A 26,498-nucleotide genomic window follows, 5' to 3' on the forward strand; every position below is an offset into this window, starting at 1 on the left:
TCAAGGTGGAGGGGAAGGAGACATATGTAATACTCTTTGTAATACTTTAAGCAATAAAACAAAATAAAAAAATACATTATTGTTATATAAAAAATAAAAATAAATAAGAATAAATAAATTTTTTAAAAAAAGAATTTGTTCTTGATTCTAAGGAGAATGGGAACATATTAAATTGTTTTAAATGGGCCTAGCTGGTGTGGCTCAGCAGTTGAGCATCAACCTAGGAACCTAGAGGTCCCTGGTTTGATTCTGGATCAGGTCACATGCTGGGGTTATGGGCTCGATCCCCAGTGGGGGTTGTGCAGGAGGCAGTTGATTGATGATTTTCATTATTGATATCTCTCTCCCTTTCTCTATGAAATCAATAAAAATATATTTTAAGAAATTGTTTTGAATGGATTTAAATCAGGTTTATGCTTTGGACTTTAGGGTGAAGTAGAGTTTAGGGTCATGGAAAGCCAGATAATGCATTTTAAGGTTAAGAGGTGGAGTCTACTTCTCCACACCTTCAGTCTGAGTGATCCTTGTAACCTTGTAATTGTCTTTACTCTTATAAAGATGTTGAAGTGATGCTTTGTGATTTTAGAGCCTAGCGGCTAGCCTAATTGGTCATGTGACTTGTGATTTTTTTTCTCTCTTGAAATTCAGTGCCACTGTGTGAGGGAACTCAGGCTTGTCTGCTGGATAATGAGACCAGATGAAGCAGAAACAAACCATCCCAGCTGAGATGAGACCAATTAAGTCTAGCTCAGTTTGCAAAAATAAAGTTGTTTTAAGCCCAAAACAGAAAAATGTATGATTTTAAAATTAGATTCTTTAGAATTGCTTCTACAATACCTTGCAATTCTCTTTAATATTCTCACACTCATTGCCCTAGCGCCAGTTTGGCTCAGTGGATAGAGCGTTGGCCTGTTGACTAACGGTCCCAGGTTCAATTCCTGCCAAGGGCACATGCCTGGGTTATGGGCTCGATCCCCCGCCCCCCAGTAGGGGGCGTGCAGTAGACAGCCAATCAATGATTCTCATCATTGATATTTCTATCTCTCCTCTCTGAAATCAATTTTTTAAAAAATTCTCACACGTTTTTTACGCTGGATATAAAGTCTGGGAGCACAGGGTCTACTAGCCTTGTTGCTTACTGTATCCCAGTACTCAGCACGCTGCCTGGCACATAGTAGGTGCTCAATAAACCTGAGTGGTTGGCCCTAGCCGGATTGGCTCAGTGGACAGAGCATCGGCCTGAGGACTCAAGCGTCCCAGGTTCGATTCCGGTCAAGGGCATGTACCTTGGTTACGGGCACATCCCCAGTAGGGAGTGTGTAGGAGGCAGCTGATCGATGTTTCTCTCTCATCGATGTTTCTAACACTCTATCCCTCTCACTTCCTCTCTGTAAAAAAATCAATAAAATATATATTATAAAAAATAAATAAACATGAGTGGTTGAAGTGACCATATCTATGGAGGAGTCTCACCAGTTGTGAAGGTGCTCCAGGAATGAATATGTTCCAAACCACTTCATTCCCAAGCCTTGTGGCCAGTGGTGAATAGGTGAATTGTGATGTGTGCGGAACATGGGACCTTGGGGAATTCCGTAATCAAGAGGAGAATGAGTAACAACAGCTAGTGGAGACAAAGAATTCTCCCTTTTACCCCCTCCATGTTCCCAGTGGAGAGCCGAACCCAGCATCCCAGATTTGTGTGACTGCACAGGCAAGCATTTGGAGACTAACTTCACTTTGGTACCCTAGCCCTCAGTGGCTCAAGGTGTTGGTTTTCTGAGCAGACAGGAGGCTCTTAAGCAGCAAAGCTCCCTGCTCTCAGCAAGCCCAGCACATGGGGAAGGGGGACACCCAGGAGGCAGCACCGCCCACTTCAGCCTACCGCTCTGTCATGGAGGAGTACGGTTATGAAGTGGGCAAGTCCATTGGCAATGGCTCCTATGGGACGGTGTATGAAGCTTACTACACAAAGCAGAAGGTCATGGTGGCTGTCAAGATCATTTCAAAGAAGAAGGCCTCTGAGGACTATCTTGTCAAGTTCCTGCCTCGTGAGATACAGGTTAGAGAGGGTACAGGAAGAGGGAACTGGTACCAAGCTGCTGAAGGCTTCTCAGAAGAGGTATGGCTAGGAGGGGATGGGGCCAGAAACCCCCAAACCAGAACTGATATAAATTCAATCTCTTTCCACTCACTCATTCACCTTCAGCCCCTCAAAAAGGAGACATGCAAAGCACAGGGTTTGCCCACAGGCCACCAAACCCTCTTTTGTTCCCGCTGCAAAGTTCTATGAAAGTAGCACTGAGAGAGCAGGGGGCTGGGAGCACAGCCAAGGCTCTCCCTTCCCAGGCTTGATGGGTCCCTCTTCTGGGGCCAGGTAATGAAGGTCCTTCGGCACAAGAACCTCATCAACTTCTACCAGGCCATCGAGACCACGTCCCGAGTGTACATCATTCTGGAGCTGGCTCAGGGCGGCGATGTCCTGGAATGGGTCCAGCGCTACGGGGCCTGCTCTGAGCCCCTTGCGGGCAAGTGGTTCTCCCAGATGTCCCTGGGCATCGCCTACCTGCACAGCAAGGGCATCGTGCACCGGTGAGTGTGCTGCCACCTGGACTGGGGCCTTTGGGCTCTCAAGGGGGTTTTATGCACATTTCTGCCGTTTTTCCTCCTTTGACCTCCCTTCTCAGTATCTAGGCCCATTCATCCATATTTTTTAGCTGGTCAAGAACATTTATTAAGTACCCACTGTGGTTAGAGCACTTTATGCAATGGTGAGCTCCCAGGGTCCTCAGATACCATCCTCTTACCTCTTTGGGCTCTGCTCACAACTCCATGGCTTTCCTTCTCTCTACTTTGTTTTCTCACAATGGCATCTCTCTCGCACTATGCCTTTCCTCATCTCTAGCCTCTGACCCCTGGCCCTTCAGTTCTGAGTCTAATACTAAGTCCTCTCCCTGACCCCCAGCTTTTCTGCTCCTTGTAGGGACTTAAAGTTGGAGAATTTATTGCTGGACAAGCGGGAGAATGTGAAGATATCAGACTTTGGCTTCGCCAAGATGGTACCTTCTAGCCATTCTTTGCGTAATAGCCCTTCTTTACACCAAAGGAACTATTTTACCCACCTCAGCCAGACCTACTGTGGCAGCTTTGCTTATGCCTGCCCAGAGATCTTGTTGGGCTTACCCTACAACCCTTTCCTGTCTGACACCTGGAGCATGGGTGTCATCCTCTACACTCTGCTGGTTGCCCATCTGCCCTTTGATGACACCAATCTCAAGAAGCTGCTGAAAGAGACTCAGAAGGAGGTCACTTTTCCACCTAACTTGTCCGTCTCCCAGGAGTGCAAGGTGCTGGCTCTCCCAATCGTACTGAGGACTCAAGGGACCCACAGGGAGGGAACCCAACCTAGGCCTCCCAACGCTAGAGAAGGCTCTTCCCTACCAGAGCCATCTTGCACTCTAGCCCCTGCCCTAGAATAGTGGGAAGGACTTAAAGGGCCAACCACTGGGTTCTGCACCTTAGATGTGAGTGGTGAGCAGGATTCACCTATCTTTTCAGGCCAGAAGTGGATTATGCAAGGGATCCCCCCCCCAATGAATCCATCCTTCTCTTCCCCTCCAGGGAGTTAAAGGCTTGGTTCTTCAGGATAAAATCAGGGCCACAGCCCCTTCCATCAGAGTGGTGTGATGGGCTATCCTGCTTCTTTCTTAGGTCCCCTGTTCAATGCCTGTGTGGCATAATGGGAGGCTCAGCCAAGACCCCTCTCTCCCCTGCCTAGAACCTGGTCTTCCAGACACTACGTCAACCCAACAAGCGTGCCACCATCCTGGACATCATCAAGGATCCATGGGTGCTCAAGTTCCAGCCTGAGCAACCCACCCATGAGATCAGGCTCCTTGAGGCCATGTGGCAGCCGCTCAGCATCGCAAGTCGTCGCACATCCTTGGAAATCAATATCTGAAAGTGGCTGAGGCAGGGGTTGAGAGAGGAGCAAAGCAGGAAGGGTTTGGGGCTAAAAATCTTTTATACCAAAAATAAATCTAATTCTGATTAGTTTCATTAGTTGGGGTCAAAGATATTCTTTCCTTAGGGAACCTTAGCAGGGAACACTGCTGAGGGTAAGAGGTGATTTCTGCCCAGAGCCTGTGACTAGTAATCTTGATAGCTGTTAAGTCCACATTGTCATTCACAGTGTAGCTTATATTTGGCTCATGGGGGAGGGTGTGCTCAGATGAAAACATGCTTTAGAGAAGTTCATTATTCTGGCTAAGTACATGTTCACTATTTTACATTTCTTTGCACTTTAAATGGTCAAGTCATAGGGTAGAGGCCCTGGTTGCTCTGTTTGGTCATGGCTCTGCCTCTGTCTATAGTCTAAAGGGACAGCATTGTGTTATCAAGCCTGGCCAGTGGTGCTCAGTGGTTGGAGATCACAGTCTGATTACAGGTCGGGGCACATGCCTAGGTTGCAGGCTCAATCCCCAGTAGGGGGCAGCCGATCAATGATTCTCTTTCATCATTGATATTTCTTTCACTCTCTCCCTCTCCCTCCCTCTCTGAAAGCAGTATTTTTTTTAAAAAAAGAAAAGTAATGGTTATCAGGATATATGAAGTATCTTGTTCTTTGTCACTCTTCTAAATTCACTATTGAAACAACCCTAGTGAATCATAGCCACATACACTATTGCTCCTAAACAGAAAAGTGACAGTTCAAACCAAGTCTACTAACTGTGGGTTCTGGATAAAGGAAAGCTCCTTGCTCCTTTATCCCTGTATTCTCCTTCCCTATCATTAATAATGGGCTTTGCAAAAAAAAAAAAAAAAGGGGGGTGGTAAATCATGGGGCTGTCTTGTCAGACGCTGACTGGGGAAAGTGATGAGGGAAGATGCAGAGAAAGCTCCAGTTCTAAGATAAGCAACAGATGGCAGTTTCCTCAGCCACAGCTCTAGCAACTCTAGGACAAACCAACTTGCAAGATGAACCTAGTAGGTAAGATATTGGAAACATTTATTCTATGTTACAATGCCCCTTCATTACTCCTGTTAGTATTCACTGCCTGAAACAGCTCCAAGTTTCAGGTGTAGACAAGGCTGTATAAGCACTAGGATTCCATCTGCCCAATTTTATTGAAGACAAGGGCACTGTAACTGCTATCAAAGAGAAGGGAGCCCAGGGGCTCCTCCCACACCAAGATCCTTCTTCAGAGTTGATCCAAGCCAGGGACTGGAGGGCAGCAGACCCTTTCTCAGGCAGGGCTATACCACCACCCTCAGCAGGGCCTCCCAAAAAGGCTATGTTCCTTTAGCTCAGCACTTGGCACTTAAGGAAAAGAGATCAACGAAGGCAGCATCAGGAAGCCCAGACTCATCAGGATACCCACTCAGCCAACTGCTTTAGTGCGTCCTCATCTTCATCTGCCTTGGGAGCTTTGGGGACAAGGATATCCAGAGAAAGACATGTTAAAGCCTCAGCACCTTCCAATCACCCCTTGCTGCAGCACTCAGAACCTGCTGAATTCTCTCTCCCCAGCAAAGAACCTAAAGGTTTGGTACTTCCGCTTGCTGGGCTGCTGCTAATCCTGTACTTTTGTGCACATTTTTAAAAGGTGCCTGTTTTGCACAGCATCTGCAGCCCTAAACCAGGGTACACAGTTTGCTGAGTGGAGCACAGACTGGATTTCGGTCCCCTTTCCCCTTTAGCCAGGTGCCCTTACAACAACCTGTGCAACTTTAGCAGCAGCCCTTTCTGCCTGGTTCCTTTAAGGCAGGATAGATGAGGAACTCTCTCCCCATATCTATCCCACCCTCTCAAGTCCTTGAGACATCAGAACAGCCCTGGGTACCTGGCCCTGCAGGCAGATGTGTAGAGGGTACACTGGGCAGTTTGACTGGGGGTTCTTCCTCCTTGTCGCCCACATGTAACAACTCCCGAGCCAATTCCTCTTGTTCCAGCTCCTCTAGTTCCTCCAACAGTTCATCCTAGATAAGATTCAAGACGAAGAAAGGAAACTTTTGCTTCTAAAAACATATCATGTTCCCCTCTAAACTTGCCCCCTGATTCTCTTGGACATTGTTTTTTGGATGGTCCCATGCTTCCTCCAAGACTTCCTGACCCCTCACTCCCAAATCACCTCATCCACATCATCTGCAAAGCCCACAGGCCGAGAAATGGCATCAGAAATCTGCTGGGCCACCTCCTGTTGTTCTGTGATGTCGGCCATCAGTTCATCCACCTTGTCAATGTCCCTGAGAAGAAGATATATAGCCCAGAAATCAGGCAACTGCCCCCCTGACTTTCTGATCTCACATGAATGAAGCCCCTTGTCTGTGGCCTCACTGATAAATCCATGGCTAGCAGGTATAAGAGATCCCTGGAAAATTGTAACTAGGCAAGTTACAATGGCAAACTGAAAAATGGCAAGAATCCACATGGGAATGGGGGTGGGGCTGGGAACAGATTACACTCCCTTTTCTGAAGAACCTCTAGAAAATTAGGAAAATCATTTTTCCTTGCTAGAACGCTCTGGCCAGAAAAGAGATATTCTTGCAAGAAGAAAAGGAGGCTGACAGAGGTCTGGCCATCATAGGTGTCTATACTCTAGATTCACATTCGGAGAGCTTTTAAGATCCAAAGCCTAATACCAAGCTACTCTCCTGTGCTTGGGCCCCCTCCCCCCATACCCACATGTCCTGGTAGGCTTTCTTCATGCCATGGGCAGCAAGCTCCATGGTGCGAAGCACTTCCGCATTGGTGGTGGCATTCTCAATGGCTTCACGCTGAAACTCCAGGGTGGACAATGTCCCATCCGTTTGTGCTAGCTGCTGTTCCAATCTTTTCTTCCTCCGCAAAGCCTGTAGGGCAGCTGACCCAGCCCACACCTTGAACATCAGAGTCAGAAGCCCCTGCTTCCCACCTGGGTCCTCCCTATTGGCACCTTTCCCCTGTCACCTCTCCTATTTTTGGTCCCATGCTTCTTGGCTGTTTGGAGCTCCTGTTGAATCTTCTGTTCCAGAAACTCCTGTTTTTTGATCAGTATCTTCTCCGTTTCCTTCAGTTTCTGTATCGCCTCTTCGGGGGTTGGTCCCTTCTCCTTCTTCCCTGGAGTCCAATAGAGAAGGCCCATATTGTGTGAAGGGGAAAAATTAACCACCAATCATGGAGTGCACGGTATGTGCTAGGCACTTGACTGTGTTATTTTAATCCCAAAATGACTCTACAACAGTGGTTCTCAACCTGTGGGTCGCGACCCCTTTGGAGGTCGAACGAGACCCTTTCCCAGGGGTCGCCTAAGACCATCCTGCATATCAGATATTTACGTTACGATTCATAACAGTAGCAACATTACAGTTATGAAGTAGCAACGAAAATAATTTTATGGTTGGGTCACAACATGAGGAACTGTATTTAAAGGGCCAGAAGGTTGAGAACCACTGCTCTACAACGAATGGACTATCTTCACTTTACAAATGTGAAAACAGGCACAAAGACACTAAACATTTTTTGTCTGAAATCACAACTAGTAAGAGATTGAACAGTGATTGAAATGTGGCAGCATGACTTCCAAAGCCAGTATTCTTTTGCTGTCCAAGCTGCCTTTTCAAGTCATTTCCAGCTTTCAAAAAAACGTTATAGACTTTATTTCTTAGAGCAGTTTTAGGGCCACAGCAAAACTGAGTGGAAGGTACAGATATTTTCCATTTGCCCCTTGCACCCACATATGCATAACCTCCCATGATCACATCCCCCGCCAGGATTGTCACTTTTTATAATCACTGTTCCATTTGCTCTCCTAGGAGATACCCAAGGTCCTGACACCACAGGTTTAAATGGAACGAAGTACAGGGGGCTAGAGGAAAATAATTAAAACCTGACCTCAATTTTTCCTTTCATCTTCTGCACTTCTCGGTTCTTTCCCTCCGCCCACAGATCTGGTGGCCCTTGCCTGCTTAACGTCCTTCCATACTCTCTGCTGCCCACGGGATAAAATCCAAAGCTTTAGAAACGAGGCACACAAGGTCCTCTCCCACTGCACTTCCTTCTGCTTTCTCTTCCCCTTCAGCCCACACATTCATGGAACTACTCTTCCAGCTAACTATCCTCTTTCCGCCTTTGTTTTGCGCACACACGCGGTTCCCTCTCCCTGGGGCGGCTCGGTTCCGCCCCTGGCCTGCTTCTGGCCCGCTGGACCGGACACCTGCTGCTTCTGTGCTTCCCGGTTCCACGAGCATCGCCGTGTAGCGCACACTCTACTGTAAATGCCAGTTTTGCTTGTCTTCCCCCGTCAGAGAGGGGCTTTGAGAAGGCCCCTTTCTTCGGCACCGCAGCTCCCCTCTTGCCCAGCACCAGGAGAGCACCAGGGTTTTGGAAAGGACTGGAAACTGGCGTCGGAACCTAAACCGTGGGAGCCGGCACTGCCGCCGTCCTCCACCCCAGCCTTCCCTTCCCGGACCCAGAGCTCCTCCTTCCGAGGCGGCGGAAGGCGGGCGGGCGGCGCCTCCTGCACTGCAGGCCTTGCGGGCCATCGCCAGGATTTTCGGGAAGGCCTGTCCCCCGGGTTTCTTCCCCGCCTGTCCCCCCCACCCCTCCCCTTCCCCTGTGGCCCGTGCTCACCCCTCCCGAAGAGTCGGCCGAGACCACTCATGGCCCCTGCCGGTCCTGCCTCTGCCCCACGGCTCCCGCACACTTCCGCCTTGTTCCTGGGAGCCTGCACCCCAGCGCTCAGAGACCCGCCTCGGCCAATCCCTTCTCGGGGCTCCGCTGCGACATCACCCCGCGCCAAGGAAGCCACTGCTGTCACGTGACGCGAGCCACCAGCCCCAAACCCGCAAGCTTGGTTCGAACAGACTGTCCAACCTACGAGGGAAGGGGGGCGAGGGGAGGGGTAAGAGATCAACCACAGGACTTGCATGCGGAGAAGGAGCGCCCTACGAAACTCTCCGCAGGACCTTGGTATGGGCTTAACCAATGGACACAGACAGGGGTGGGGGTGAGGGCATGTGGGGGGGGGGAGGGGGGGCGGGGAGCCGCCTGGGAGAGATCAATGGGGGGAAAAAGACATATAATACTTTAAACAAAAATAATTTTTAAAAAAGAAGTACAGATTAGTAGTTACAAAATGATCATGATATAAAGTACAGCAAAGGGAATATAGTCAATAACATAAGTATGTATGGTGTCAGGTGGGTACGTGAAATATTGGGGGGATCACTTTGTAAAGTATATAATTGTCTAACCACTATGCTGTACACATGAAACCAAAACAAAATAATATTAAATGTAAACTGTAATCAAAACTAAAATTTTAAAAATAAAAAAAAAAATCCACACACACAAATAAAAAAACAAAGCAGCCACTTCACTTTGAAGTATAAAAAGGCTGCCTCCCCCACCCCCCCACCCCCGCCTCCTCCCCCCAAAAAAACTGTTTCCTGGAAGGAAATGTGCAGGGGACAGTGGAAGACTTGGCTCTTCATGCCCTGGACAGCTCAGGAGAGGGAGTGGGGCGGGGCCAGGAGAGGGGACAGAGTCCTGGGTTTGCCACAGGCTGTAAGGCAGAACCTGGTGCAGCCTAACCCTCACACTCTGGTAGCCAACCCTGGTCCACACGCGAGAAAAACCACTCCACGCTGTGAGATTTCTGGTCACACAAATACACTTTATAATTTACACGTGCACCTGAAAATGCCTTCCTGGTTTCCTTGAGTTTTATGCCTCAAAGGAGGCTCCTCCGCAGGACTGGACCTCAGGGTCCAGCGTGGGCCTTTGCAAATGTCTCTAGTCCTTGAGTCAGGACTTGAAGACTCATTCCATTCTGAACATGAATGCAGGTAACACCTAGAGAGAAAAGAGATATTTTACCCCTCGTTTCTCCTAGGAACCCTTTCTTCCCCCTTTCCCAAATGGTTATTCTCACCACTCAGTACCCAGTTTGCTGACGTCTACAATATTCCGCTTCTCATCATCAAAGAAGATCATCTGGGAGAAAGGAACTCCAGTCTTCTGCTGCAGCCTGTGCAAGGCAGGGCAGGGGAGTAACCAAGCTGGCTTCTTAGTTCTTCCAGTCTCTGCTCTTCTCTCCCCCTGCTTCTACCCTCATCTCCCTCATACCTCTCAAAGTGTGTGACCTTGCTGCCTGGATAGATTTCCCTTTGAACAAAGTATCTGGCAAGGTCAAAGAGCTCCAGTAGCTGGTTGGCCCCTTCTATTTCACCTGTCCTGCAAAAAGGTGTGGTAGATGCAATCAGGAGAGTGGAGGGCCCGAGCTGCAAGTGAAGTTATGTATCACCAGGGGAAAATCAACTTGCTATTTCCCCAGGATGGACGGATAGGCTTTCTAGGTCCTTATTCTACTTCCAATCCTTCCTGACATAGGTGGCGCTAAGACAACGCTGAATGAATAAAAGGCACAGGGGAAGTCATAATTTTAAAAATGTACAATACCTGCAAATTTTCCACCGCCTACATTTTTGTAACCTAGGGTTTACACAAGAAGTCTCACGCATGCATCTGTCAACATTAGATTGAGGTTTTTTTCAGTTGTTCTTACCGTGAAGCGGCTGCCATGGGCACCCCAAGGCCTCGAAATCGGTCCAGGACCTCGGGCACCTCTGGGTACAGTCGGATGGTCCTGCCTTGCCTATCTCGTACAGTCCCATCACTGGAGAAGGCGAGAATGCACTCAGCTCCGGCGCGACCCTCTGGCCCGTCCTCCCCGGCCCGCCCTCACCTGCTCTTGTGGAATGGGGGGTCTACGTGCGTGTCCACCCAGAATGGCCAGAGCGTGTAATCTGCGCGGGGAAGAAAGGGGAGGGTTCAGCCTGGAGGGGGCAGGGACTCGAGAACTGGAACTGGGGTTTGGAAAGGAGCGCGCCCTACGAAACTCTCCGCAGTAGGGCCCCTCACCCAGATCGAAGACAGAGAGCTTCGGGAGCGGCGCCATCCCGGCGCCCACGGGCGGCGTGCCGGGAGGCGGGGCCTTCTCTGGGGCCACGAGCAACCCTCCGGCAGCGGTCGCCTGAAGGCCGTGCAAGGGCGCCCTCTGACGGTGGAGGGCGGGAGGGACGGCTGCCAGCGCCAACGCGACCGCGCGGGACCTCAGCGGTGCTTCTCCCTCCCTTACTTCTCCGCTTCACGGTCTCCCGAGGTTCTCCTAGAGGCGCCAGGGAGAGGCAGACCTTTCTCTGGCACCGGCCCCTCACCTCACCTCACCAACAAGGACAAGTGGTCCATCATGGCGGGCCACTCCTCACCCAGCCTGTTCTTATCAGCGCCTCTCCACAGGACTGAGCCCAGAGCCCTCAGCAACACTCCAGCCATAAAGATGTGGTATCTGTAACACCCTGCAGGCCTTTCTCAAGTCAGGCCCAAACGTCCAGGAGGTCCACAACAGGAGATAATTCACTCTCCTGGTTCCGACCATGTCAGCAGGATGATGATAGATGTACAACCACCAGTTTGGGGGGAGAAACTGATTTTCATTGTTTGCCAATTACTATAAATATCCTACCATGGCCAGTTTCAAGCTACCAACATGAAGTTACTTAATTTGGGGTTGTAAAGAGATGCCAATAGTTAGCTCTCATGAACTGGTGAGACCTGGCACCACTGACAGTCTGGTAATCATTCTGAGGGCACATTCCCTTCCATTGTCCTACTCTCTCAGCCTGGTATAACTGGGTGTGCACTGAGTCCATTTTGACTTCAGTCATGTTTGTATAACAGAAGAAAGATTCCAGGAGGCCAGGAAATATTTTATTGACAACCAGGGACATAGCCATAAGAGAGGGAAGTACAAAGGACTGCAACTAAAACCCAATAGCCAGCAGGGGCCATTTGGGACAGGAACACTGCATCCTGGGGTCCTCACAGTCTCCTACCCGTAGACACACAAGACTGGGCATCCAGGAAAGGGGGCAGTGACTCTGGTGTCCCAGAGGGTGACAGGATATATGATGCCTCATCACAAGAGACAAGGTAAGGAGGTAAAATGGAGAGAGGGTCCATCACTGCCTAAAGCCACCTCCTCCTCTTAGAGCCAACACCAGGTGGAGGACTGAACCACCTAGGATTTTATAATCAGCTGCTGTCTTCTCATCATTCCTGCAGGAAAAGAAGGCATAAAAAGGATTAGAAAAATCATCTAGAACAGGGCTTAACCTGGGTTTCATGGATCTCTCGGGGGGGGGGGGGGGGGGAGGTGTCTATAAACTCAGATGAGAAAAAAAAGTTACATCTTTATTTTTACTAACTCCTACCTGAAATCTAATATTTCTTTAAATTGTGAACATAGGCAAAATCCATAGTGGTATTAGAAATATGGGTAACCTATTAACAATAGAAATTAGATATTTTCACACATTACAATTATTTGCAGATATCTTGAAAATATTTTCAATATAATTTGCTTCTGTAATTCTATGTATTTTACTTTATGTCTGCAGAAATCTGATTCGGAGAGGGGTGCATAGGCTTCACTAAATTGTCAAAGGGTCTAGGCCCCAATAAAGAGAAGCAGGCCGTCTCCACATTGGCTCCCTCATTTCCATTCCACACTCACATCTGTTTACCACTGTAGATGAGCCGCTGCTGCTGTGGGGGGATTCCCTCTTTCTCTTCCACACGTTCCTTGATTCGTTCCACCTTAAGGAGTACAAGTAGTCAGGGGCTACCCGTGGTAGATACGGGTAGGGCCATGGAAGCGGAAAGAATAGAGCTATGCAGACAGCATGAAAGCAAAGGACTAAGTTCATCAGCATATCCAAACAAATGTAGAGAGATAGGCATGAAGATGTGTTGGGGTATTACCTTATCTGTGGGTTCAATGTCAATCTCAATCTCCTTTCCGGTCAGCGTCTGAAACAGGCAAGGGTTTCATGAGTCCTACAGGCCACTGTATAATATTTTTCTTAGGTAAAAATGTCCTATCCTGGTCTCTGGGGATCTACTACCTTCTAAGAGATGTACATTTTTGGCAAAGCTGCTCTGAAGAATTGGAAGGCGTTGACCACATCTAAATTCATCAAACATTTTTAGGCTGTGGAAATGTTTGAGAGGGCAAGATTCTGTGAACCATTTGACCTTAGTCCCACAGGTCATTTCACATCCCCCATCCCACCCCACTAGAATCCATGGTATTTTTGCTTGACATAGCAATGAGAGGTATCCTAAAGATAGCATTCCTTTGAGTCAGAAGGATGTTGTTGTATATCAGGGTAGAAATTAACATTTAGAGAATTCAAAGAATTCTCAAGGATATCAGAGATCACCTCTGATTAACTTAAGTAATACTAGAATTCAACATTCTATTCTCCCATATCTTCTCCAGACTTCTGTGTAAATCCTAAATTGCAGCTCTGGTCTTCTTGACTTCTTCCATAGGCTAAGGGCTGCTGACATTCAAATACAATATACTAACTGTACACTTAAAAATGATGCCCTAGCCCTAGCAGGTTAGGCTCAGTGGATACAGCGTCGGCCTGCGGACTGAAGGATCCCAGGTTCGAATCCGGTCAAGGGCACATGCCAAGGTTGTGGGCTCGATCCCCAGTAAGGATCGTGCAGGAGGCAGCCAATCAATGATTTTTTTCTCATCGTTGATGTTTCTTCTCTCTCTCCCTCTCCCTTCCTCTCTGAAATCAATAAAAATTTATTTTTAAAAAATCTAAAAAAAAAGAAAAAATGTTGCCCTAGGCTCAGTGGATAGAGCACCAGCCTTCGGATTGAAGGGTTGTGGGTTTGATTCTGGTCAAGGGCATGTACCTTGGTTGCAGGCTCGATTCCCTCCCTTCCACTCTCTCTAAAAAATAAAAAATAAAAAAATCAATGGGAAAAATATCCTCGGGTGAGGACTAACAAAACAACAAAAAAGTACTTACCGTACCAGTACCTATGAATTATTTTCACAGATGAACACATAGAAAAGACTAATCAAGGGTCTAGAGCTTATTACCAATTGACAAGAAAAACAGGTAGAAGAGGAATGTATTAAAAGACAGCATGGAGATGTAATCAGCAAAATCCAAACAGAAGGAAACTCTATGGGACAAACAATATAGTTTATTCAACAAGAAAAAAGAGAGAAAAGGGTGCTTTACAGGTTTGAAGAGTTTAAAATACATATCAACCAACTGTAATGTATGACTTTAGATTCAAACTAACTATAAAAATAAATGAGACAAAAAGAGTATATTTGTTGATAGTAAAAAAATCACTGTTAATCTTTTAGGTGTGATCATTATGGTTATATTAGGAAAAAAGTTATTTTTTACAGCTAAATACTGAAATGTATGAGTAACATGCTGGGATTTGTTTCATAAAACATCAGCTAAGGAGGATTGGTGAGTGTAAATAAGATGGACCATGAAATTATAGTTTTTGAAGCTGGGTAAAGGGTGCAGTATATCTTTCTCTATGCTGTGATATATGTTTGAAGTTGTCCATAATTAAAAAGTAACTGAACAATTTTAAAAGATATTCTTTATATATCAAGCGATACTAGCTTCTTCCCTCAGATCTGCTCACTGTGACCCAGGAATGCATTCAATGCTATTTAACAAGTCTATGATGAACTTAAGCCCAACACACTGCTTTAGGTGCTGGAGGGGATATAAAAGAAATTAAGTGATCCAGCCTTTGCCAACAATATTTTCAAGTGAAGATTTACAATCAAGAAACACTGAGCCGTATAATTAATAGAACAAGCCTATATATACAAGGAAATGCCATATTGAATACTACTGTCCAAATACAAGGTGCAATGTCAAAATGCTATGGTGAGTGAAAATCAGCATTGATTAATTTAAACCTAAATACAATAACATTTCACACTCACTATTATAACTAAAATAAAAATGGCTGATATGACTAGCAAGGGTGCAAAGCAGCTGAAAAGTTCATTCATTGCAGGTGGGAATGTAAAATGGTGCACCTGAAGAACTGTTTAGTAGTTTCTTTTAAAGTTACATTATCAAGCCCTGGCTGGATAGCTCAGTTGGTTAGAGCATTCTTCCGATCAAGGTTGCAGATTCGATCCCCAGTCAGGTCACTAGAGGAAGCAACCAATGAATGCATAAGTAAGTGGAACAACAAATCGATGTTTCTCTCTCTCCCTAAAATAAAAAAAAAGAATACATTAAATAAATAAATAAATGAATATATATATATATATATATATATATATATATATATATATATAATCTCACATGACCTACTAATTCCATTCCTAGGTATTTATCCAAAGGGAAAACATATGTCCACAAAAAGACTTGTATAACAATGTTCATAGGACTCTTATTCATAACGGCCAGAAATAGAAACAACCAAAATGTTCATCAACAGTAGAATGGATAAACAAACTGTGACACTGCCATCCAAAGGAATACTACTCAATTATAAGGAGGAAGTACAGAACATACTCAACAACAGACATAATGCTGAGTGAAAGAAACTAGACACAAAAATTATGCATTGTAATTCATATGAAGTTCTAAGACAAGCAAAACTAACCTATGGAACCTTTTAGAGAGTAGGAGTGGAAATGTTCTAGAACAGCCGTGGGCAAACTATGGCCCGCGGGCCGGAAATGAATAAAACTATTGAAAAAAAAGACCAGTACCCTTTTATGTAATGATGTTTACTTTGAATTTATATTAGTTTACACAAACACTCCAACCATGCTTTTGTTCCAGCCCTCCGGTCCAGTTTAAGAACCCATTGTGGCCCGCGAGTCAAAAAGTTTGCCCACCCCTGTTCTAGAATCTTATGGTTACATGAGTAGAAATCGTGGTTAAAAACTCACTGAACTAAACCCTTAAGAACTTTGTGTTTTATTTATGTTAAAAAAAAAAAAAAGATTTGAGCCCTAGCTGGTTTGGCTCAGTAGATAGAGCGTTGGCCTGTGGACTGAAGGGTCCCAGGTTCGATTCCAGTCAAGGGCATGTACCTTGGTTGCGGGCACATAACCAGTAGGGAGTGTGCAGGAGGCAGCTCATCGATGTTTCTCTCTCATCGATGTTTCTAACTCTCTACCCCTCTCCCCTCCTCTCTGTAAAAAATCAATAAAATATATTAAAAAAAAAAAAAAAAGATTTGAGCCAGCCAGTATGGCTCAGTGGTTGAGTGTCAACATATGAACCAGGAGGTCATGGTTAGATTCCCAGTCAGGGCACATGCCCAGGTTGTGAGCTCGATCCCCAATGTGGGGTTTGCAGGAGGCAGCCAATCAATTATTCTCTCATTAATGATGTCTCTCTCTCTCTCTCTCTCTCTGAAATCAATTACAAAAACATATTTAAAAAAATATTTGAATGAGAAAAATAGGGCTTAGATAGTAAAGATGATTGCCCAAAGTTATCTGCTAAGAGGGTACTAATGCAGGATCTGGGGTTAGGGAGCAATATGATGAAGAAGTTTAAAGATCTGTACACTATGATTTTGTATATTATGTCTCAATTTAGACTCTAGACTTTAGAGAGGGCATGGCCATATGAAAACCTGGTTGGAGGCATCACACATGAATAAAGACATAAGTTAATGAGACCCCAGACCAGAATAAGTGTAATGGGAATGAAAAGAAAACCAAGCAAAAAGAAATATAAAAGGAAAAATTAGGTTCTAAAAGAGAAATTACTCTAAAGAACTGAGTTCCAGATACCTGGTAGATTTGCAGGATCAATATATGAGTATTGGGGAGCCACCTTAAGAGAGAAGATGATGTATTTAATTTTAGAAAGATGAAGTATCAAGAGAAGATTTAAATCAGAAGGACCTGTAAAGGACTGCAGAAAAAGATATGGAAGAAGTCAGCTGAAACCGGTTTGGCTCAGTGGATAGAGCGTCAGCCTGCGAACTGAAAGGTCCCAGGTTCGGTTCCGGTCAAGGGCATGTACCTGGGTTGCGGGCACATCCCCAGTGGGAGATGTGCAGGAGGCAGCTGATCGATGTTTCTCTCTCATCGATGTTTCTAACTCTCTATCTCTCTCCCTTCCTCTCTGTAAAAAATCAATAAAATATATTTTGGAAAAAAAAAAAAAAGAAGTCAGCTAAGGGAAGAGAAAAGTTGAAAAATTAGTAATTTATAAAGGGGTCCTGCCAATAAAACCTATCATTTATATAACTCACAGCTAACTAATCACTTTTATATGTATTTAATGTATACAGAAATGTAGCAAACAACCACCAAAAAAGAGAGATGAAGGACAGAGAAACCCACTTAAAGGTAAAAAGGAAAGTGTTTCAGGAAAGGAAAATGACAATTTCAGAGAAGTACTAAATAAAAATTAATTCAAAGAGACAAAATCTAGAACCTTGCTACTCAAGCAGCATCAGCATCACATGGGAGCATGTTAAAACGCAGAATCTCAGGTCTCATCCCAGACCCACTGAATTAGAATCAGTATTTTCACAAGATCCGCAGGTGATTCTTAAACACTTTTAAGTTGAGAAGCCCATCTATAACAGTATACTGTTAAACTGCAGGTCTCAACCACCAATGGGTTATGAAATCAACTTAGGATAGGATTGAAATGTCAAAGCAGATCACACATAATAAGGTGTGTTTTTGGGAGGGGGCGTGTCTGAGACATGAGGTGAAATTTTTAAATGTAGATTGAGATTTTAAAAAGAGTTTCCAAAACACTGAACATCAAGTATAGTAATAACCGTTTGTTGGACTAACAGTATACTCAGGGGACACAAAAAACCCTATGCATTGAAAAGAAGATAAAAGCACTGATCTGCTAGTGTTCTTCACACTTTTTGACAGTGACCCATATTAAGAAATACATATGAACTAGTAACGCAACACTTTTACCCAGAAGTATACCCTGACATTTCTATTTTCTTCTTCTTCTTTTTTAATTATTGCTCACGACCCACTGAACTCTTAAATTGACTTCACAATTAGCGACTCTTTTATAGGCCACTCCTCAAGTTTGAAAAACAATATAGTTTGGCCATGCCGTTTGGCCTCAATCCGTAGCTACGAGGTGGTTTGGAAGAACTGAAGAGGTTAAGAATGGCTATGATATACAGCAAATACACTAAGGAGCTGATGAGATAACGATAGACTTACTCAGAAGTAAAGCAGTCAAACTAATGTTGCACTGCATCGATTGTTAATTTTTGTCTGTCTGCAGGTACAAAAGAGGAAATAGCAGGTAGGACTGGTGAGGGTTGGGAGTTGAGAGAAGATGAAGTTAACCCTGCCAGTACAAGAACTGGGGCACTGGTAACGAACCAACCCGCCCCCGTCACGGCAGGCAGGCTGGCCCAGGAAGCCTGGCTCGGAAAGGCAGGTCCTGCCTAACACTCCCAGTTTGGGTTCCTCAAGGCTGGCTGAGATACCAAACCTTGACGACAACCAGCAAAGACTAACGATCTAGCCTTGGAACCACCCTCTCCCCCTTCCTCCCCTCACCCCGGTTCCCAGGCTAACGTTTTCGTGCTGTGCTCGGACTGGGAGAAGCAGGTAACCTGGGCACAAGCACGGAGATCTGCGCTTACTCCAAGAATCTAAGGGAGAGTGGAGCCAAGCTGCTGCTAGGTCTCCTCCCTGGGCGCGGGGGGGTTGAATACAGCGAGAACCCTGGCAAAGGAGGCCTTCAGGGTCATGTCACGTCTGGCGAGAAAGCAGGAAAGACAGAAACGCCGCGGTCACTTAGCAGGGCCAGCCCCTCGCCATCAAAGACGTGAAGAGTCCCCCCACTTCCCATCACCCCTCGCGCGGAGCCCCGAGGGTGTCAGCGCCCTCAAGGCTCGGGAAAGGCGTGGTTTCCCTTCCCCGCTTCTCCCGTAAGGCACAGCGGCCAGCCCAGTACCACTGTGTCTTGGCAAAGCTGGAGATGGAGATGCTCCCACCTTCACTTTAATTAGCATCTTCTTCCGATATTGGGTCTGCACACAGATAAATTGCTGCTTCTACCGCTGCGGTGGCTGCTGCCGCTCCCCAGCACTCTGTCGGTGGGAGTCACTTCTGCTTCCGGGTCATTGGCTAGCTCCACCCCCCCCCTTCTTTCCCCGGGATTCCCCAAAGGCTCAGAAATGCTCCCCGCGTTTCCTTTCGGTGGCGTCCTAAAGAAAAAGAAGGTGGCTAGCTTAATTAGAGCAGAGGTGACGCCTCCGCGACTCTGAGAGTCCCCAGCGAGCAGCGTCGTGGGAAGACGGGGCGGAACGAACTACTTCTCCCATCCTGCCTGCGGGCAGCTCCGCGCGTTGCACCCTGGGAGTTGTAGTCTCCTGCTTCTCAGGCCAACGGCAACCTCAGTGTGTGAGTTCCGTTAACAGACCTCGCACAGCCGCCGCCGAAGCTGGAATTCCTCAGTTAATCGTTCTCGCCCGCAATTAGTGGAACCTGTTGGCGTGGCCCACAAGGCTTAGCGGGGCTGCACGAGGATCGTTGCTAAGCAAGGGGAACTTCGGTCAACTGCCACCTTGGCCACGGCCACAGGAAGTGAGTACCCCTATTCCGGAAGCAGGTTGTGGGACCCCTTCCCCATTCCTCTCGCCCCCAAATCACTCTCTTCCCTCATTACTTATTTGCCTGGAGGGAGAAGGAAAAGTAGTGTAAAGAATGTACCTGTTTGGGTCACTCACGATTCCATCCGGATTTTTCTCCCCTGGGATGGAGACCCCGAGGGTAATCGCGACTGTGGGACCGGTCGAAGATGGCAGTCTTCAGGGACCGACCACGCCTCGACCAGTGCCCCGACTTTGCACGATTTAAGCGAGGAGAGAGATGAGCCCTGCCGCCAGCCCTAACAGGGCCTTAAGGCTTGTTATTGACTCAGCTCCCCCGTTTCGTCTTTCCTTACTTTCCAACCCTCAGATTCGTTGCTACCCCGAAGCCCCCGCCATGCCTCACATAGACAACGACGTCAAGCTGGACTTCAAGGACGTCTTGCTGAGGCCCAAACGCAGTACCCTTAAGTCTCGAAGTGAGGTGAGCCCGCTTCCCCTGGTGGGCCAGGACGGAGGAAGCTTCCTGGCATTTTTCCTCATGCAGTTCTTGTTTCTTGGTTGAATGAAATGCTCATTTTTCCTGTTCGTATCTGCAGGTGGACCTCACTAGATCCTTTTCATTTCGCAACTCAAAGCAGATGTACACTGGGATCCCCATCATTGCTGCCAATATGGACACTGTGGGCACCTTTGAAATGGCCAAGGTCCTCTGTAAGGTAGGACTTCTCTTAAGCTGCTTCCTCAGTGATGTCCAGCTGTTTGGACTGAGTGCAGAGTTATCGGCATTCCCTTCCCCATCCCAGATCAACTCTCTGGCAGTTAACAATCTGGATGCTCTAATTTACTATTTTCTCCAGTAAGTTCAAAGAGCAATGTAAGTTAATGAGATTCAAAGCTAAGTTTTGATCCTATTTTTCTGATATATAGGGTGTCACACTTTTTTTCTGATCAATTGATATGTTTTTATTGATTTTTAGAGAGAGGGAGAAACATCAATGAGAGAAAAACATTGATCAGCTGCCTCCTCCATGCCCTCTGCTGAAGATTGAGCCTGAAACCCCCAGCATTGGCCCTGACCAGAACCGAACCAGTGACCTCTTGGTGCATGAGTTGATGCTCAACCACTGAGCCACATCGGCTGGGCCTGGGCAGCAGTTTTAAGCACCTTGCCAACTTTAGCCCCAGGTCACCCCCTCCAAATCACATGCATCTCTCCTGTTACATCATTGTTAGGAAACTAAACATTCACTGTTTTAGTCCAGAAACTAAATACATTTTGAGCATTTAAAAATTCCTAACTAGAAGATCCTAGAGAGAAGCTTATTAATTTTATAATATGCCTATTCTTTTTTTTTTTTAATCTTCTTAATTTTAAGTCCTAGGTTCCTTGGTGTTTCTGGGATGTGCCCAAAATGGAATGTGTTTTTCTTTTCTTTTTTTAAATATATTTTATTGATTTTTTTTACAGAGAGGAAGGGAGAGGGATAGAGAGTTAGAAACATCGGTGGGAGAGAAACATCGATCAGCTGCCTCCTGCACATCTCCTACTGGGGATGTGCCTGCAACCAAGGTATATGCCCTTGGCTGGAATCGAACCTGGGACCTTTCAATCCGCAGGCTGACACTCTATCCACTGAGCCAAACCGGTTAGGGCTGTTTTTCTTATATACAGGTTATTGTTCACTTTCAAAGTAGAAGATGCTACTCTTGTCAGTAATATTACCTGCTTCTATATTTGTAGTTGAGAAGGTAGATAGTTACTTTGGGTACTCTTGAGAACATGCACTCTTCTGGTTAATCCACGTAGCCCTGGTTGATGGGATTCTGTTGCTGCTTGAGGCTCTTAACCTTCAGGACTTCATCTCCCTTTCTTTACTTCTGAGCCTCTGTGGAATGTCTGCTGTCGTTTCTCCGAGGTTGGTAGTTATGGTTTTAGCACTGTATTGCTGTTGCTGTGCACTAACTATTTAGGAATCCTGCTGTTGCCCTGTTGAGTTGAGGAATGGTGAATCTGACTGCAGCATTAGTAGACATGCTGTAACACATGGAACTTGTGGGCATCGTTTTAATGTTTTGTGTTGAGACTGGCTTTTAAATACTACTGAGTGCTAAAGAAATCAGATTTTAGAGATAGAGTCAAGTCTCACAGTAATAATTAAAAGGTTGGATGCAAGCATGCATCTTTTTTAGATCTTTAGTTTGGTATGTAATTGGATGTGCTTATCATGTGACACTATGCCAGCATATCTCTAAGGTCTGCTGACCTCCTAGAGTGATTTTCCTTTGTCAGCATGTTGATGGCAGAGTGTTGCTGAGAATTCAATACCAGCTAGGTAGTGTTGGTGGTGATCTTTGATTGAGTATAACAGTAACACTTCCTTACTGCTGGCTGATGCATAACTTCCTTGGATTTCTTGCCAGTTGCAAGACTTGTGCTGTCTTAGTTAACTGCTGTCTAATTTGTTTGCATGCCTGCACTTTTAAAGCACAAACACCAGCATTCACAGTGGCTTTTGAATGCCTTTCTCAAAGTACTGGGATATTCTGTTTGCAATTTGTTGAGCTAGAAAATACAAGTCTAGTGAGTCATTATGTCCTTGAACTTGGTTGACTGAAATAGATCAAAAGAAATAAACTTTTCAGGTTGGTCCATGTCTCAAGAAAATTTGTCCTTTACTCCAGTGGAGATGGAGAAAGGATGGGGTAGCATCTAATTGGCTCCATTAAACTTAAGGCCTTACCTTTTGTGAGCATTTAATATTTATTTATATATATATATATATATTTTAGGGGGAGGAAGGGAGAGAGGGAGAGGGAAGGAGAGAGAAACATCGATGTAAGGGAGACATATCGATTGGTTGATTGGTTGCCTCCTAGGTATGCACTGACCAGGGGATTGAACCTGCAACCCAGGTATATGCCCCAACTGGGAATTGAACCCCCAACCTTCCTGCACATGAGACGATGCTCTAACCAACTGAGCCACCCAGTCAGGGCACCTTTTGTGAGCATTTTGACTCACTGAATTGCTGTGGGTAAACTGACCAGAGATTAAGCAGACACTGGCTCTGTCTGGCGTCTTCATGGTTCTTGTCTATTCCTTGTCCTCTTGCACCAACAGCTTGTCCTGTCACTTTTTTTTTTTTAATCCGTCACCTTTTAAGTCAGAAGCACTGTATGTGCTGGCAGGTGAAATCCAAACCAGGTAACTTAGTACTTTGGTGGAAGTGTTTGACAGTACTAGCTATGGTAAGAAGTCCTACTGAGATTTGTAGGGAGACAAATGGTTGAACAAAAATCTCACCTCAACCCCTGAGTTCTTTAAGTTTCTCTTTCCAGACCTCAGTCCTTTTCTCCCTCAGATAGAATAGTATAAAGGTCTACTTCTAGAAAAAGAAATCCTAATAAAGTTCTCTCCTTTTTGATGGCTCTTTCTTCTCCTCAGTTCTCCCTCTTCACTGCTGTCCACAAACACTATAGCCTGGAGCAGTGGAAAGAGTTCGCCAGCCAGAATCCTGACTGTCTTGAGGTAATACTGGCCCTCCCGTGATCCCTTCTTATCCCATTTTCCCACAATTTTTTTCTTGGCTTCCTGGGGATCAACTCTTAGACTGTTCTTCAGGTTTTTCCAAACATGCCACAGCTGTCTAATGCCTCCCATGCCAATGCCCCTGCTTCTCTCACAGCATCTGGCTGCCAGCTCAGGCACAGGCTCTTCTGACTTTGAGCAGCTAGAACAGATCCTGGAAGGTATTCCTCAGGTGAAATATATATGCCTGGACGTGGCAAATGGCTACTCTGAACACTTTGTTGAATTTGTGAAGGATGTACGGAAACGCTTCCCTGGACACACCATCATGGTATGTTTCTGTTACCCTGTAGATGGTACATTCCTCTCCTTCTTTCCCTTTTGTGCCACTCCTTTTTGTTACATCAGTTCATTTCTCCTCTGCTGCATTTTGATTTTCCTGGTCTGCTTAATCATGTCACTCGGTGGTTATCCAAGGTGCCATGCTTAAAATGCTTATTGGTCATTGCAATCTCAGACTCTTGATACATTGTTTTTGTAAATCCAGTGTTCCTGATGTTACTCACCAAATCATGTTGTGCTTATGCATTGTACATACCTGTGATATATGTCTACCTGCCTACTGAAATGAACATACTACAGTCCTAGTAAAGGGATCACATGTAACGTATTTTTTTACAAGCTTAGGGGAATGACTACAAGACCTCATTTTCTTCACAGCATTGAGGGAGCTCTCTTTTCATCAGAAGCATATACACACACACACACAAAAACAAAAGCAGCAAATGCAGCTATGTAGATGGGTATATAGCCTACATCATCATGTCTTCCCCTTCCCCCTAAGCCAGAGAGGTTTTATCACTTAACAGCTTAAGGGCAGGACATTTTTGGGTCTCTGGTAAATCAGAATTCATCTTGGTCCAGTTGGGTCCCAGCTTTACCCTAATGCAACAGTGACACTGGTGACTAACCCCCTTACCTCACCTGGGGAAGCAGGATCCTTTGAAGTGGCTGATCTAAAAGCTCTCAGAGGGCCCAGCAGAGGGAAGCCAGTACCCTTTGTAATAATTTTGGAAGGACCTGGTCCAGGCCTGCTACATATGAGAGCACACAACTTCTTCATTTCTGACCCAAGAAGGCTGTTTTGATTGCTCTGTCTTAGGCAGGGAATGTGGTAACAGGAGAGATGGTGGAAGAGCTGATCCTCTCTGGTGCTGACATCATCAAAGTGGGAATTGGACCAGGTGAGCTGGCTTACGGGGGGACACTGGCTCTTTCCAGTGGCACAGAGCTAGGAGCACTTCTCTCTCATCCTTGTCGTTCTTCTTAGGCTCTGTGTGCACCACCCGGAAGAAAACTGGAGTCGGGTACCCACAGCTTAGTGCGGTGATGGAGTGTGCAGATGCTGCTCATGGCCTCAAAGGCCACATCATTTCAGTAAGGTCCAAGGGGAGAGCAGGGCATGAGGCTGCCAAACATCTGGGTTTTCTACTGGGTATGGAAGCTCTGATAGAGGTGGATCAGGACTCCTGGGTTCCTGTCAGCCTTGAGGTGGACTGTTGGGACACTGCTAAGAGGGCTTGGGAAATCCATGCTGTTTCTTCACGTTGCTTCTTACTTTGCAGGACGGAGGCTGCAGCTCTCCTGGGGATGTGGCCAAGGCTTTCGGTAAGGACACTGGGAGGGCACCGGAGGAGGATCCTATAGAAGAGGATGCATCACCTTTGAGGGTCTAGGTCGGATCAGGCTAAGGCTGAGGAAGCCATTCAGGTTCTTTCATAATATGAACTCATGGCCCGGAAGCCTGTGGTGGTGTCATCTGGGCGAGCCAGCTGAACTCTGATATGGACTCTCCCAAGTGTGGGCCAGGACCATCTGCACCAGCCCCTGGGCTGTTGGGCAATGTAAATGCCCCTCAGAGTTACAAAATCCAGCTCTGGAGAGTGGGCTGTAGATCTGCATTTTCTATAGCTTCCCAGGTGATCCTTGCTCACACTACAGTTAGAGACCTTTGCTCTTGGAATACTTGAAGTGAGTCTTGTTCAACTGGGAAAAGTAAAGAGAAAGACAGCAAAAGCAGCAAAAAGAGAGAGCAAAGCCAGGCAAGGAATCTCTAGTGGCTTTAGAATTTGGTGTGAGTTGCTTCTGAGGGTGGGTGGGCACGTGAACATCTGGGCCAGATTCATCTCTTTTCCTCTCATTGATAGGGGCAGGCGCTGACTTTGTGATGCTGGGTGGCATGCTGGCTGGGCACAGTGAGTCAGGCGGTGAGCTCGTCGAGAGGGATGGCAAAAAATACAAGCTCTTCTACGGAATGAGTTCTGAAACAGCCATGAAGAAGTATGCTGGGGGCGTTGCTGAGTACAGGTACGTGTAGAGGCCCAAGAGCTGAGAGTTCTTGGAAGGTGTGGCTAAGGAGGGTGGTGGCAGAACTCAGGGCTGCTGAGAGATGGATGGTATAGTTCTTGGGAGAAAAGTGGTGAACCAGGGCTTAATGCAATGGACTGGGGAAGAGTCATTTGGCTTAAAATTTTTCCTCCTTTAAGGTCCTCAGAGGGAAAGACGGTGGAGGTGCCCTTCAAAGGGGATGTGGAACATACCATCCGAGACATACTTGGAGGCATCCGTTCCACATGTACGTATGTAGGAGCAGCTAAGCTGAAGGAGCTGAGTCGGAGAACTACCTTCATCCGTGTCACCCAGCAGGTGAATCCAAGCTTCAGTGTTGTGAGCTAGGTCTGAGCAGGTCTGCCCTCCCAAGGCACCAGCATCAAACTGCAGGGCCTCCCACGCGGGCCCCTCACCCATCCCAGCTGCTGTGACTGTTATGTGATCATCTCACTCCTGAGAGTTCCTGCAATAATGTGTCTATCTGCAACAACAAAACGCACTCACTAGGGAGGAAGCAAGGAAGGCAGGCTGAGAAAATGAAGTTGATAATCAAATGGGAATCTGGAGACTCAGCTTCTGAAGATTACTAAAAGAAAAAGATAGTGATTCATACAGTACATAAAGGTTTTAGATATGGCCATGGTCTTAAGAGGTAGGCTTTTCGAATCATGTTTTGCTAATCAGCTTCATTAAATGCAATCTTTGAATATCTAAAAAGCTCTTAAGTGTTTATATTTTTTAAGTGTCTCCATAAAGAGAGATTCTAGTGACTGTAAAGAGATTCTGGGGCTTTCTACACAAGCCTGGCGTCTGGGTGCTGGCTCCAGGAAAGTGGAGGTGGAGATGGCACTGACCCAGTGGAGTCGAGGACAGTAAGTACTTTTTCTGTGAAGCATCTCCATTCAAGTGCTAACCCTCTAGATAACCTGGCAGCATGAAAATTTACAGAGTATATATTCTGGCATCAGGACACACAGATATTTTCAGAATAGCAAAAGGAAATTTCTCATCCAGGCTCTCAGCCCTGGTAATCTCTCTGATACACCTGAACAACACTTTCCAAAGGAAGTAAAAGAGCAAAGGGATTCTTTTAGCCTGGAGAGGCCAGTTATGTTTCTAAGGAAT

At 46.2% G+C, this 26,498-nt stretch overlaps 5 protein-coding genes across 9 annotated transcripts; 2 read left to right on the forward strand and 3 right to left on the reverse strand.

The window, feature by feature from the left end:
• Positions 1–1,834: 1,834 nt before the first annotated feature.
• TSSK4 (testis specific serine kinase 4) lies at positions 1,835–4,799 on the forward strand (the record flags this gene model as incomplete). 2 transcript variants are annotated; one of them, XM_081086147.1, is made up of 4 exons in its annotated part: positions 1,835–2,059; positions 2,375–2,589; positions 2,951–3,344; positions 3,776–4,799. In XM_081086147.1, 4 exons carry the CDS (start codon positions 1,835–1,837, stop codon positions 3,956–3,958), a joined length of 1,017 nt encoding a protein of 338 aa, XP_080942273.1. In that variant the 3' UTR covers positions 3,959–4,799. The 2 variants fall into 2 exon arrangements, with proteins under 2 accessions (XP_080942273.1, XP_080942274.1); XM_081086148.1 differs by having other exon boundaries at positions 2,963–3,344.
• Positions 4,800–4,982: 183 nt separating this feature from the next.
• Positions 4,983–8,845, reverse strand: CHMP4A (charged multivesicular body protein 4A). The gene is made up of 6 exons (XM_081086165.1): positions 8,609–8,845; positions 6,947–7,096; positions 6,683–6,860; positions 6,129–6,243; positions 5,841–5,976; positions 4,983–5,424 (listed from the first exon to the last, which is right to left on the reverse strand). Exons 1-6 carry the CDS (start codon positions 8,637–8,639, stop codon positions 5,366–5,368), a joined length of 669 nt encoding a protein of 222 aa, XP_080942291.1. The 5' UTR covers positions 8,640–8,845; the 3' UTR covers positions 4,983–5,365.
• Positions 8,846–9,632: 787 nt separating this feature from the next.
• On the reverse strand, positions 9,633–11,774 carry LOC308515677 (magnesium-dependent phosphatase 1). Of its 4 annotated transcripts, none has more exons than XM_081086206.1 (6): positions 10,901–11,774; positions 10,725–10,785; positions 10,545–10,655; positions 10,106–10,213; positions 9,922–10,007; positions 9,633–9,832 (listed from the first exon to the last, which is right to left on the reverse strand). In XM_081086206.1, exons 1-6 carry the CDS (start codon positions 10,935–10,937, stop codon positions 9,741–9,743), a joined length of 495 nt encoding a protein of 164 aa, XP_080942332.1. In that variant the 5' UTR covers positions 10,938–11,774; the 3' UTR covers positions 9,633–9,740. The 4 variants fall into 4 exon arrangements, with proteins under 4 accessions (XP_080942332.1, XP_080942330.1, XP_080942333.1 ...); XM_081086204.1 differs by having other exon boundaries at positions 9,912–10,007; XM_081086207.1 differs by lacking the exon at positions 10,106–10,213 and having other exon boundaries at positions 9,912–10,007.
• Positions 11,728–19,254, reverse strand: NEDD8 (NEDD8 ubiquitin like modifier). Its single transcript, XM_081086239.1, has 4 exons — positions 18,854–19,254; positions 12,803–12,850; positions 12,555–12,637; positions 11,728–12,097 (listed from the first exon to the last, which is right to left on the reverse strand). The coding sequence occupies exons 1-4, from the start codon at positions 18,869–18,871 to the stop codon at positions 12,001–12,003; spliced, it is 246 nt and encodes an 81-aa protein (XP_080942365.1). The 5' UTR covers positions 18,872–19,254; the 3' UTR covers positions 11,728–12,000.
• On the forward strand, positions 19,241–25,971 carry GMPR2 (guanosine monophosphate reductase 2). Its single transcript, XM_081086192.1, has 10 exons — positions 19,241–19,445; positions 19,821–19,934; positions 20,050–20,169; positions 22,899–22,982; positions 23,140–23,313; positions 24,145–24,226; positions 24,313–24,419; positions 24,608–24,650; positions 25,190–25,349; positions 25,529–25,971. Exons 2-10 carry the CDS (start codon positions 19,848–19,850, stop codon positions 25,716–25,718), a joined length of 1,047 nt encoding a protein of 348 aa, XP_080942318.1. The 5' UTR covers positions 19,241–19,445; positions 19,821–19,847; the 3' UTR covers positions 25,719–25,971.
• Positions 25,972–26,498: the final 527 nt, after the last annotated feature.

The sequence above is a fragment of the Myotis nattereri genome (assembly GCF_964212035.1).
Source record: "Myotis nattereri genome assembly, chromosome: 1".
Taxonomy (NCBI): Eukaryota; Metazoa; Chordata; class Mammalia; order Chiroptera; family Vespertilionidae; genus Myotis; species Myotis nattereri.

Coding starts and splice junctions, on each gene's coding strand:
- GMPR2 (XM_081086192.1), top strand. CDS start 19,848: ATGCCTCACATAGACAACGACGTCAAGCTGGACTTCAAGGACGTCTTG. Junction 19,935..20,049: donor CCCTTAAGTCTCGAAGTGAG/GTGAGCCCGCTT, acceptor TCGTATCTGCAG/GTGGACCTCACTAGATCCTT. Junction 24,420..24,607: donor TCAAAGGCCACATCATTTCA/GTAAGGTCCAAG, acceptor CTTACTTTGCAG/GACGGAGGCTGCAGCTCTCC.
- NEDD8 (XM_081086239.1), bottom strand. Junction 12,638..12,802: donor ACATTGAACCCACAGATAAG/GTAATACCCCAA, acceptor GTACTCCTTAAG/GTGGAACGAATCAAGGAACG. Junction 12,098..12,554: donor ATCTACAGTGGTAAACAGAT/GTGAGTGTGGAA, acceptor CTTTTCCTGCAG/GAATGATGAGAAGACAGCAG.
- CHMP4A (XM_081086165.1), bottom strand. CDS start 8,639: ATGAGTGGTCTCGGCCGACTCTTCGGGAGGG. Junction 6,861..6,946: donor TGGGACCAAAAATAGGAGAG/GTGACAGGGGAA, acceptor GGGCTGGGTCAG/CTGCCCTACAGGCTTTGCGG. Junction 5,977..6,128: donor TTGCAGATGATGTGGATGAG/GTGATTTGGGAG, acceptor AATCTTATCTAG/GATGAACTGTTGGAGGAACT.
- LOC308515677 (XM_081086204.1), bottom strand. CDS start 10,937: ATGGCGCCGCTCCCGAAGCTCTCTGTCTTCGATCTGG. Junction 10,786..10,900: donor GCTCTCTGTCTTCGATCTGG/GTGAGGGGCCCT, acceptor TTCCCCGCGCAG/ATTACACGCTCTGGCCATTC. Junction 10,656..10,724: donor CCCCCATTCCACAAGAGCAG/GTGAGGGCGGGC, acceptor CGCCTTCTCCAG/TGATGGGACTGTACGAGATA.